Below are 12,088 nucleotides of genomic sequence, written 5' to 3'. Positions count from 1 at the left end.
TGATTTTTTTTCACAGAAACATCTGCTCGTATGTTTTATTCAATCTCAAAAGATATTAGATAACTATTCATCACAATGTTTCAAACTTTCTACAAGAGCATAACAAGTTTGATATATGCTTATTAGTTTATAAGCATTTATTAATTTAAAATATGTGCAACTATCGATGCAAGATAAAAACAATAAACACTAATTGATTTAAGCAACTTCAGGTATATTAAAGAAAATTAGCTTTGTTGAAATGCCTTGAATCTGTTTGTTGGTGCTTCGTATAACCAAGTACGGGGTCTCGCTGCCCTTGAAACCTATTCAGATTTTGTATTCAACATATTTATTTATTTGCAGTTATTTACGATTATGACCCTAGGATTTAGAGTAGAGTACTATATAAACTCTCTAACCCTAGAGGCGCTATTTTTTTTTTTAATGTAATTTCTGAAAATATTCTCTCAAATACCGTGGACGTAGCTAACATATTGTTAATGAATCACGTATATCTGTGTGTCGATCTTCTTTATCACTACGTTTCTTTTTTATGTTATTTAATTGTCGTTTTCGTAACTAGCTTTAGAAAGAATAATTAGCAATTATGCATAATTTACAAATAATTATTGCAAAAGTTGAATGTGCACTTAATTAAAAAGGAATCTTGGTAAAGTAAAAAAGATGAAAAGTTCATTAATCCTTTACCACAAACATTCCACCAAATAAAAGTCTAATAACGATGCAACTAAGGGGCGAAAAGGATAATAAGACGAAAAATGGGGACGTTGATGTAAAATCGAAGCAAAAAAATGATTCTTTTCTTTTCGTGTCTACAACGGCGGCTGAAGTGGCTGAGTGCCATTTGCCGACGACGAAGGTGTTTGGTGAGCGACCACACAACGGTTTAAAATCACACTGAATCTCTAAAATCTCCCTTCATTTCCACCCCATTTTGAAGAAGAAGAGGCATAGGTTTGTGCTCTTTCTGTTTTTCTGCTAACATTTAAGACGCTTACTATGATCATTGATTTGGGTTTTAATTTTTGTGGGGTTTGATTCTTTTTCTTATTCAATGTTTTGAAAATGATCGGGTGGAGCTAGATTTGCTGATCGTTACTGAATTAGTTCGAGAATTTTGGTGTTGGATGGGGTTGATATTCGTTTATAGAGAATCGGATCCGTGAATTGGAGTGGATTCCTTGTAATCTCACTTTTGTTTTGTTTTGTTTTGTTTTTTTTTTTTCGTTTCTTGGGCTCTTTTTGTTAACTTTGACGGAATTTTTTACAGTACTTTGTTTCCCTTTTGCATGCTTTTTTCTTTTCCCCCTGTTTTGGATTAAGTTTCTTCTCAGGCCAGGCTGCTGCCTTTAATTGAATCTTGTAGTGCAAATTGAGTTGTGATTCTTTCTGTTCCATTCGATTTTGATAATTAGGTTTCTTGTCCAGAAGGTACTAAACAGCATAAAAGATGGAATCTGGATCATGGCATATTGAGAAAAGAACTTCTTCTCTTCGAAATGACTCTTTTACAGGAGAAGAGAATGTGCCGGAAACTGGCTGTCTTTCCATTATTGTGCTTGGAGCATCTGGAGATCTTGCTAAAAAGAAGACTTTTCCAGCTCTCTTCCACCTTTTTGTCCAGGTTTGTTTATTTTTATTTTATTTAATTGGCTCTCCCTTTTGTATTGAAGAGTAGAATAGATCATAACTTAACGTAGGTGGTAATAATTCATGCATTCAATGATTCAAATACCACTTCCAATATGCCTATTTTTATAAGGATTTCTCAAGGAGTAATTTGGTTGTTTGGTTGTTTGATTGTTATAAAGGTTTTTGAAAGAGCATCTGACAACATGAATGAGTCCTTAGCTACTAGATAGTATCTCTTTGCACTTATTTCTCTGATGGTTTATTCAATTTGACTACCTGAGTGTTTTCCTTTTCCATTGTACAATTGATACTCTCGGTTACTATTTAATAGTGCTTTATGATCTAACTCTTTTATTCTTTTTCTTTTTATCAATTGTTATTCTTAGGGATTCCTGCAATCAAATGAAGTTCACATTTTTGGTTATGCGAGGTCGAAAATTTCTGATGATGATCTAAGAAACCGCATACGTGGGTGAGATATGGAACCCTCTCTATTTCTACTCTTAATGTCATTCTCTATTTGATCGAGTCAACTTACTTGAGTCATTGATTTTTTCTTGCAATGAGTATATACTCACTACGGGTTGCTCAATGTGAATAATGATTGCAGATATCTTGTCCAAGGCAAAACTACTGACTCAGAGCAGTTAGAAGAAGTATCCAAGTTTCTGCAGTTGGTTAGTGTCTCTCAATTTACACATTATTATTGTGTTAGTATTGGTATGTACTCACTAGATTCATACATATGCATAAATGCAATAATTTCTACAGATCAAATATGTAAGTGGTTCGTATGATTCTGCGGAGGGTTTTCAGAAGTTGGATAAGGAAATCTCAGAGCATGAGATTTCCAAAAATAGTACAGAGGGATCATCTCGCAGGCTGTTCTATTTTGCACTTCCTCCTTCGGTATATCCATCTGTCTGCAAGATGATCAAGCATTATTGCATGAATAAATGTAAGTTTAAGTGCAGATTATTTTCATGGTTGGCATTCGTCTATATCTGAATACTGATTATTATAGAATGTTTAATCTGTTTTTAGCTGATCTTGGTGGATGGACCCGGATTGTTGTGGAGAAACCTTTCGGCAAGGACTTGGCATCTGCGGAGAAGTTAAGTTCCCAGATTGGAGAACTGTTTGATGAACCACAAATTTACCGTATAGATCACTATCTGGGGAAGGAATTGGTTCAAAACCTGGTAATGTTAACTGTAACTAAGATATTATTGGTTGTCTCTGATTCTGAAAATGGCAGTCTTAAATATGTTCTTGCATAATTTGAATTTTCAGTTGGTACTTCGTTTCGCAAACCGCTTTTTCTTGCCCCTTTGGAACCGTGACAACATTGATAATGTTCAGGTGAGAGTTCAGTTCATTACTTAATTTTATATGATCATCTACAAGACACTTGCAATAAATTCGAGGCTGCTGAAGTACAATCGATTTGAAAGTTCAAGCATGGTTGCTTTTTTTTCTTTTTTCTTCTTTTAAAGTTGTGTACTAATGCTTGTTTTTTCTTTTCCCCCTGCATTTTGTTCCCTTGTAGATCGTGTTCAGGGAGGATTTTGGTACTGAGGGGCGTGGTGGATATTTTGATGAATATGGGTATGATCTTTGTCCTTTGATTTACTCTACTAAGCATCTGAAAATTTTATGTGCGAAGTTAAACACTTTCACTGTGTGCTATATATATATATATATATGAAAATTTGGGGCATGTTTGGAAGTGATTTAGGAAGGACAGAGATCACTTTTGTTCGTGCCTAAAATTAGTTTATGTGATTTTCGTTTTAGGATAGGAGGTGATTCCCAAATAATTTTTAGTAAGTGATTGTGAGCGATTTTGTTTCTAAATGGCTATTATATCAAATTAAAAAAAAAAAAAAAAGAGCTCCTCACATTTCACTTTATCTTGTTTTAAAATTATGTGAATAATTATTTTTTTTTCTTCTAAATATTTCTCTCTTCATCATAATTTATCGCTAGTTTTTCTTGCTCTCTCCGATTTTTCTCTCTATATTTATATAATCTCTAGTTTAAACTTTATTCTCCCCTAAATTTTTATCCGTTTTCTTTCACTTTTTTTCTCTCACCAATATTCTAAAATTCTTTCTAACTTTTGTCCTCTTTAAATTTTGTTCCCCTCTCTAAAATTTTTCTTTCTCAAATTTTTATTGTCCTAATTTTTTGTCTCTGTGACTTTTTTTTTTAGTTTTTAGATAACCTGATTTTTTCTTTTAAATTTTTTTAAAAAAAACCGTGAAAAACCAAATTTGATAGATTTTTGATAAAATAAATAAAATAAAATAAAACCCAAATTTGAAAAAAAATCCACGGGAATGAAGGTTTAATTTAACTATTTATAGAACAAATTTAGATTTCAAATCTTGATTTGATTTTTTTTTTAAAAAAAATTAGATAATGATTTTTTCTTTTAAATTAAAAAAAAAAGGTGAAAAACCAAATTTGATAGATTTTTTTTCAATTAAAAAATCAAATAAAACCCAAAATTTAAACCAAATCCATGATAAAGTAAAGTATTTAAAATGAGATTTTTTAATTGATTTAATTATCAAATTACCCAAAATAAATCCTATATAACCATCATCTAAAATGGGGCAAAAGGAGAAAACATGTTTTCTCCCCTATACTCTTTTAGATAGTATAGATTTAAACTTAGAAAAAAAAACAACGTGAAAAACCAAATTTGATAGATTTTTTTTTAAAAATTAAAAAATCAAATAAAACCCAAAATTTAAACCAAATCCGTGATAAAGTAAAGTATTTAAAATGAGATTTTTTTAATTGATTTAATTATCAAATTATCCAAAATAATCTATATAACCATCATCTGAAAGGGGGCAAAAGGAGAAAACGAATGTTTCTCCCCCATAGCCCGTTTTAGATAGTATAGATGATTACTCTAGAATCACTTTTGAAAACAAACATTAGCTATGAAAAATACTCTTAATTAAATTAAAAGCTCTTTTACTAGTGTGGAATTAAGATTAAAATAATTTGTAATAGAATACTTTTACAAAAGTAATAATTATTAAGTTATTTAGGTTTAAACCACTTATTTTAAGGTCACCTTACTTCTATACATACCTTAATTATTCAAAATCACACATCACTTTTTAAAAGTGTGGAATCAAATATTAAAATCATGGAAAAAGTACCTTTTTGGTCTCTAGATATTGAGTCTAAGCTTCAATTTGATTTATAGGTTTCGAAATGTTACACTTTTACCCCTGTGTTTTAAGTTTAAATTTTCATTTGGTCCTTAGGTTTTAAAACATTACATTCTTACACTTAAGTTATGAGTTTAGTTTTCATTTGATCCATTGGTTTCAATATTTTACACTTTTACCCTTGAGTTTTTACTAATGCTCACTTTGGTCTTCATTGTTAACTTTCAATTAATTAATTTAAAATAATAACGATCTGAAGATTTTTAATTAATTTTAATAGTGATGGAAAATTAATGAAAACTAATTTAATATAATCCATTAACTCTTTTAAATTAATTAATATACATTAACACCAAGAACTGATAGTGACTATGTAGTGAAAAATCAAGGTTAGAAGTGTGAACTTTGGAATCTAGGAAACCAAATAAAGAAAAACAAACTTAAAACTCAAGGGTGACAAATATAAAAATTTGAAATCTAGGGACTAAATAGAATTTAAACTCAAAACTTAGTAGTAAAAGTGTAACATTTTGATTCCTATGGACCAAATGGAAACTATACCAAAGCCTAGGGACTAAAAATGTACTTCTTGCTAAAATATTTAAATGAATACCCAACTTTAATAAATCAATTATAAACCAATCATTTTCACTAAATCACTCTCAAACATATCCTTACTAATCGTACTCATTCAAGTTCTGTTTTTGTAGGATTATTCGTGATATCATTCAAAACCATCTATTACAGGTGAGAAGCTGATCTTGACTCAAAATATTTTTGGATCCTAAAGAGCTGAAAATGAAATGAGTTTCATTTATCCTCTACTTGTGTTCTTAAATATTTGTCTGGTCCAATTCTAATGACTTAGATCCCGTTTGGTAACTATTTGGTTTTTGGTTTTTAGTTTTTGAAAATTAAGTGTACAAACACCCATCTCACCCTTAAATTTCTTGCTTTGTTATCTACTTCTTACCCATGTTTTAAAAAATCAAGCCAAATTTGAAAACTAAAAAAAGTAGGCCCATTTTGGTAACCATTTTGTTTTTTGTTTTCGAAAATTAAGCCTATAGACACTACTTTCAACTCCAAATCTCTTCCTTTGTTATCAACTTTTTACCAATGGTTTAAAAAACCAAGCTAAATTTTAGAAACTAAAAAGAGTAGCTTAACTTGTTTTTATTTTTGAAATTTGGCTAAGAATTCAACTATTATACTTAAGAAAGATGCAAATCATTGTAAGCAATGAGAAGGAAATATGCTTCATTTTCAAGAACCAAAAACAAAAAATGAAATGGTTATCAAACGGGGCCGTAGTTGATAAAAATTTGTTTTTGTTTTTGGAACTTGCCTAAGAATTCTACTCTTGTACTAAAAAAAGATGCAAACCATTGAAAGAAAATGTGGGGAAATTAGCTTAATTTTCAAAAACCAAACACAAAAAATGAAGGGTCCCGTTTGATAACCATTTGGTTTTTGGTTTTTTTTTTCAAAATTAAGCCTATAGATACTATTTCCATCTCCAAATTTCTTCATTTGTTATCTACTTTTTAGTTTTTCAAAAACCAAGCCAAAATTAGAAAATTAAAAAAATAGCTTTTAAAAACTTGTCTTTGTTTTTGGAATTTAGCTGAGAGTTCAACCATGGTACTTAAAGAAAAATGCAAATCATCGTAGGAAATGAGGAGGAAATAAGCTTAATTTTCATAAACCAAAAACAAAAAAACGAAATAATTACCAAATAGGATCGAGATGGTTACCAAACTGGGCCTGGTAATCAACTAATGTTCCCTTTGGAGACCTGCATTCTACCAAACTAAGAGCGTTTTATTATCAAACTAAATGCCCGTAATATATCTTGCATGCATATATTATCATATAGAGCCTTTGCGGGAAAAAAAAAAGGTATAACCGTAGAAGTATATTAAAGAAAGTACTGAACATAAATATATATAAAAATATAAGTATATTAAAAAAAGTAGGCAATATTTCTAAAACATAGAAATGTATATCGATATTCAAATTAAATGCAAATACAATACAATTAAGAGGGGTTTTTTATTTTTATTTATTTATTTTTTAAATAGTTAAAATTTTAAATTAGATTACATTTGTAATAAATAGAACATCATAATCATCTTAATATGTCGAATTTGAATGTCTGTTTGATTCAACTAATATCTCACCTTCAAGTAAAATAGAATAAATTTTATTTGAGTACTTCCATTATTAAATTTATTAATAAGTAATTTATTATCTTTTGTGACAAAGACATCCAACGTGTCTTAAATTTTGTAATTGGGACTTGTTCCCACAATGTTCCTAAAATTTTTTAGTTTCGGTTTATTGTTGCACTAGTAGAAGATTCAACTTTGACTCAACTATCTACCGCTGTTTTTTTTTTCAACTATCTACTACTTTTGCCCTTTTAAAAGTTCTTAATATATACATATATTTTGCTGCCCTCTCAGGTTCTTTGTTTGGTTGCTATGGAAAAACCTATTTCCCTCAAACCCGAGCACATCCGAGATGAGAAAGTAAAGGTAGGAATTCAAACTGAAAAAAAAATCTTATTCTATATTTAACCCACATTTATGATATAAATAAATAAATAAAATCTTATAAGATTTATATTTATACTTATTTCTCAAGTTCCTCAAGAGTGCTGTTGAATTTGGGTCACCTCTTTTTACTCTCTAATGCCATTGGCCATTTTCGGTACAGGTTCTTCAGTCAGTGCTGCCAATTAAGGATGAAGAGGTAGTTCTTGGGCAATATGAAGGTTACAGAGATGATCCTACTGTTCCTGATCACTCAAACACACCAACTTTTGCAACTATGGTGTTGAGGATTCATAATGAAAGATGGGAGGGTAAGATTACTATTCAAAGTTTTAATCCCCTCTCATTTACAGTTTGGCTTGTAGTCATTCTCTTTTACATATTTTAGGACAAGTTACATCGTTTTCAGGTGGGCTATTTATGATTGTGTAGTCTCTGGATTCTTAATTAAATATTGTAAAGTTAACGTTCTTTCATGTGTGTATATATATTTAAGGTGTCCCATTTATAATGAAGGCTGGAAAAGCATTGAGCTCAAGAAAGGCAGAAATTCGAGTTCAGTTCAAGGATGTTCCGGGTGACATTTTCAGATGTAAGACCTTCGATCTAAAGTTCCAGAGTATAATCTATATCATAATGGTTCTTCTCACTTGTGTACTCGTATAGGCTTGGTCCTTGATGTTTTGTCGCAAATGTATAAGATACACCATCAAAACTGAACCTGCTTTTGTTTAGTTGCTCGAAATTGATCAAGGTTCATGATGCAGGCAAAAAGCAAGGGAGGAATGAGTTTGTGATTCGCTTGCAACCTTCGGAGGCCATGTACATGAAGCTTACGGTATGGAAACAATTCTTATAAGCTAACCTCATCATTAAATGTTTGTGTTCTTAGTGCTTGAAAGGGCATCTAGTGGAGAGATTATTGGAAATGCCAATTTGTAATTGGAATATAAACTCTAGGCTACAACTTAGTTGCATCTTCTGTTTGTGGCTTAACTTCTGAAAACTGCCAATGTCCATGACTCCCTGAAACTAGCATTCCGATTGGACTCAAATCAAAGATATCAATTCGTTATGATTCGTTATGTATATTTGTGCAGAGTGGATTAGTCCAATCTCATATGGAAATATCTCGACTGCCCTGGTTGAAAACACTTAACAAGACAACCCTGTTCATGAGTTCTATTACTTATCTTATTTGCTGTGGACTTTGCAGGTCAAGAAACCTGGACTGGAAATGTCAACTGTACAGAGTGAATTAGACTTGTCGTATCGCCAACGTTATCAGGGTGTTACAATTCCAGAGGCATACGAGCGTCTTATCCTCGACACGTAAGACCTATCCTTTATCCTCTAACATTCGTGGTAGAATTCATTAATCACGTTAAGCACCCTTGCAGAATAAGGGGCGACCAGCAGCATTTCGTTCGTAGAGATGAGCTGAAGGTAATGGCTTAACACATTAAAGAATTACAAATCATCTGATTCTTGGTGACTTTTTGCTCACAAACAGTTTTATTATATCCAGGCTGCCTGGGAGATCTTCACGCCATTGCTGCACAGAATCGACAACGGTGAGCTGAAGTCGCTTCCATACAAACCAGGGAGCCGTGGTCCAGCTGAGGCTGACGAGCTACTGGAAAAGGCTGGTTATGTTCAAACCCATGGCTACATTTGGATCCCTCCCACATTGTAGAAAATATTATTTGATTTCTGTTGTTGATGTAAAAGCCTGATCTGCAACAGTACAGAGTGGGTATATGAGTTTGCTATTTATCATCGATCCAAAATAAGGATTTAGTGTGGCGTGTATAAAACAATACTGAAGTTTTAAATCCAGTGGCAATAATCATAATTCTCCTTCCACTTTAAGAGTCTTCCAGTTCGTCATTTTTTAAGAGTCCAATATTGAAGCTTATAAGCTACAATGTCGAAATAGTAGTTGGTTAGTAAAGTTTGTGTTTCTAGAATTTCTATGCAACATTTAGTGGAGATTTAAATGAGATTCAAGACGTGATAAAGAGTGATGTCTGTGTGTTTGCATTGATATTCGCTTTGTGTGGCTAATTTTGTATGGAGATCTTAGTCAGCGTTGGATGTCACGAGAGATATTATGTTTACCAAAAGAGAGTGAAAATTCAAAGGCATTCGACGATGTTCGGAGATTGGGGAGGACCGAATTCAATATTCGGTAAGCGGGTAAGGAAGGAAGGGGGGATGAAGCGCAAAGCTGAAGGGGTTGATGTGGAGGGCCAAGCTGAGATTTGGATGGTGAAGAAAAATAAGAATGAGGTTATGTAGAGCTCTGATTTTGTATCAGTGGACACTGCTGCTCAGCAGCCCTACTGATGACAATGAAACTTGTGCGTTGGAACGTCCGGGGCATAGGAAACCCAAGGACATTTAAAGGATGTTATTCGTTGTAATCATCCCAAGTGGTTATCCCTACTAAAACAAGATGTGAGCAGGCGAGAATTGAAAGCATGAAGAGGGGTATTTAGTTTGACAGTTGTTTTATTGTGGATGGTAGGGGCCGAGCGGGAGGATGTATTATGTGGAAAGAGGAAGTGGAGGTGACTATCCGATCTTTTTCTCATAATCGTATAGATTGAGGTGACAGTTGATTCAAGATTAAAAGACACTTCGATGGTTCTATAGCTTTAGCCCATATTGGATAATTCATCGACTATGTTGGAAATTTACCGATTGTCTTTATAATTTTTCTAAGGCAGTTTCTAGTTTTTACAATTGTCGTAAGTATTGTTTTAACATTTGTCTCAGACAAGTCGTTATCTTGCATAATATTTTTTCTTTCCTAATCTAAATTCATTTGTGGAATGTTTTTTATTTTCTAAACTGGAAAATCTTAACAGCAGTATTTTGATCGATATTTTCTTTTTTATGGTGGATATTATTTTGTCAAAAAGGGAAAATATTTTCTAGACATTCTTTCCTTATTAGGCCACGATTTTATAAGAAGTTTTTTGGCCCTCTCCTAGGGCTACCAGTTTTGTTAATCAGGCAAGACATGTTTTGTTCTACAACCATATTGTGCATTATTGTATTCTTGCTTATTGCTCACTATTCTATTGTGCGAGTTCTTCAACCGTTGAATGTAACACATTTAGATTATCATAAGCTTAGGGGGAGCCTAAGCCATTTCCACTGGAGAAGGGGTTCTCGGTCTTGGGGGAGCCTAAAATTCAGCTTCGGAGAAAAAGTTCTCCATCTTAGGAAGATTCTAAGATTCATCAGTGAATGGAGTTCGATGACTGGAGGAAAGATATCATCAGGAGAGAATCTTACTCATCGTTAGAAGCCAAGTTGCTTAACATTAATATTATCAAACTTAGGGGGAGCCTAAGTACGCTTGACAAGAAGTCTCACATCTAGGAGGAGCCTAGTTGATCAATGAGCTGAACTCTACATGAGTTACTGTAGTGGTCGTGTATTACAAATAAGTACTACATTGTAAACTGTTTAACTTTTTAACAATAGTGAATTATCTTTCTTAGGCACATTGTACCCTAGACGTAGGTAGTTTATCATTGAACTAGGTCACCAGCTTTTGTGTGCCTTTACTTGTTAGTATTTTTGTTGCTACAAAGCTTGTCAGTGCTTTCCGTTTAACATTCGTATTTTAAGTGGGCAATCATTCTATTGCCTTTTTAATTGGTATCAAAGCAGGTCACCTTCACCTTAAGTGCTTCAATTATGGATGAGATCAAAGAAGGTGGCTCTATCACTCGTCCTCTGGTTCTAATGACAACCTTTCTGAAGTTGATAGATAGCAAAACTTGGAAGGTTGTGATCTCTGGGTGATCTCATCCCACCATTAAAACTGATGATGGAAAGGAAATCTTGAAGCCAGAATCTCAGTGGTTTGGAGAAGAAGTTGAAGCTTCACTGGAGAATTCTCGTGCCTTGAACGCCATATTTAATGGTGCAGACCACAACGTATTCGGACTAATTAATACTTGTGTCTTTACTAAGGAGGCACGAGATATCTTAACCACTACACATGAGGAAACTTCTAAAGTCAAGATGTCGAGGTTGCAATTGTTGGCATCAAAGTTTGAGAACCTTAGTTTGCATGATGAAGAATCCATTTCCTAATTCAACGTTCGACTATTAGACATTGCAAATGACTCATTTTCTCTTGGAGAGAAAATTTCAGAAGAAAAACTTGTTGTAAGGTGCTTAGGTACCTAAGAGATTTGACATAAAAGTCATTGCCATTAAGGAAGCTCAAGACATAACAAAGTTAAGAGAGATGAATTATTTGGTTCCTTACTTACGTTTGAGATGTCCCTAGATGGGAAGATAGAGGAGAAGAATAAGGGTATTGCTCTTCAATCCTTAGTTAAAGAAGAGCTTGTTGATCCTGATGAAGAGTTAGAAGATTCCCTCTATATCATTGCTTCTAAAATTGTTTAGTCATATTCTCAAACATTTCGGTAAGAGGTCTGACACATATAACAACTACAAGTCTGGCGCTTCTCCTCCCTCAAACAATTCAGATCTCAAAATATTAAGAAGGAAACTGACAAGTCAGGTACCTTGGTGTCTAATAAGGAAAAAAACTTAAAATGCAGAGAATGTTGGCGTTGACATTCACAAGCAGAAGCAATTCGGGATCTTAAGTACTTTAACTACATTAATTTTAGATCTAAAGCATGTAAGGTCAAGATACACATAGGG

At 33.0% G+C, this 12,088-nt stretch overlaps 1 protein-coding gene across 3 annotated transcripts; it reads left to right on the top strand.

Annotated features, from left to right (window-relative positions):
- Positions 1 to 705: 705 nt before the first annotated feature.
- Positions 706 to 9,259, top strand: LOC120073811 (glucose-6-phosphate 1-dehydrogenase, cytoplasmic isoform). 3 transcript variants are annotated; one of them, XM_039026667.2, is made up of 16 exons: positions 706 to 957; positions 1,432 to 1,627; positions 2,022 to 2,107; positions 2,246 to 2,312; positions 2,407 to 2,593; positions 2,680 to 2,837; positions 2,929 to 2,997; positions 3,185 to 3,243; positions 5,540 to 5,576; positions 7,298 to 7,369; positions 7,551 to 7,698; positions 7,884 to 7,979; positions 8,155 to 8,225; positions 8,604 to 8,719; positions 8,788 to 8,833; positions 8,916 to 9,259. In XM_039026667.2, exons 2-16 carry the CDS (start codon positions 1,454 to 1,456, stop codon positions 9,081 to 9,083), a joined length of 1,554 nt encoding a protein of 517 aa, XP_038882595.1. In that variant the 5' UTR covers positions 706 to 957; positions 1,432 to 1,453; the 3' UTR covers positions 9,084 to 9,259. The 3 variants fall into 3 exon arrangements, with proteins under 3 accessions (XP_038882595.1, XP_038882596.1, XP_038882594.1); XM_039026668.2 differs by having other exon boundaries at positions 720 to 957; positions 1,435 to 1,627; XM_039026666.2 differs by having other exon boundaries at positions 735 to 957; positions 1,419 to 1,627.
- The last annotated feature ends 2,829 nt before the right edge of the window (positions 9,260 to 12,088 follow it).

Source organism: Benincasa hispida, chromosome 3, assembly GCF_027475165.1.
Source record: "Benincasa hispida cultivar pf3 chromosome 3, pf3_genome.v1.1, whole genome shotgun sequence".
NCBI lineage: Eukaryota > Viridiplantae > Streptophyta > Magnoliopsida > Cucurbitales > Cucurbitaceae > Benincasa > Benincasa hispida.
The sequence above is the reverse complement of the archived record's forward strand: the minus strand, read 5'-3'. Positions and strand labels throughout refer to the sequence as shown.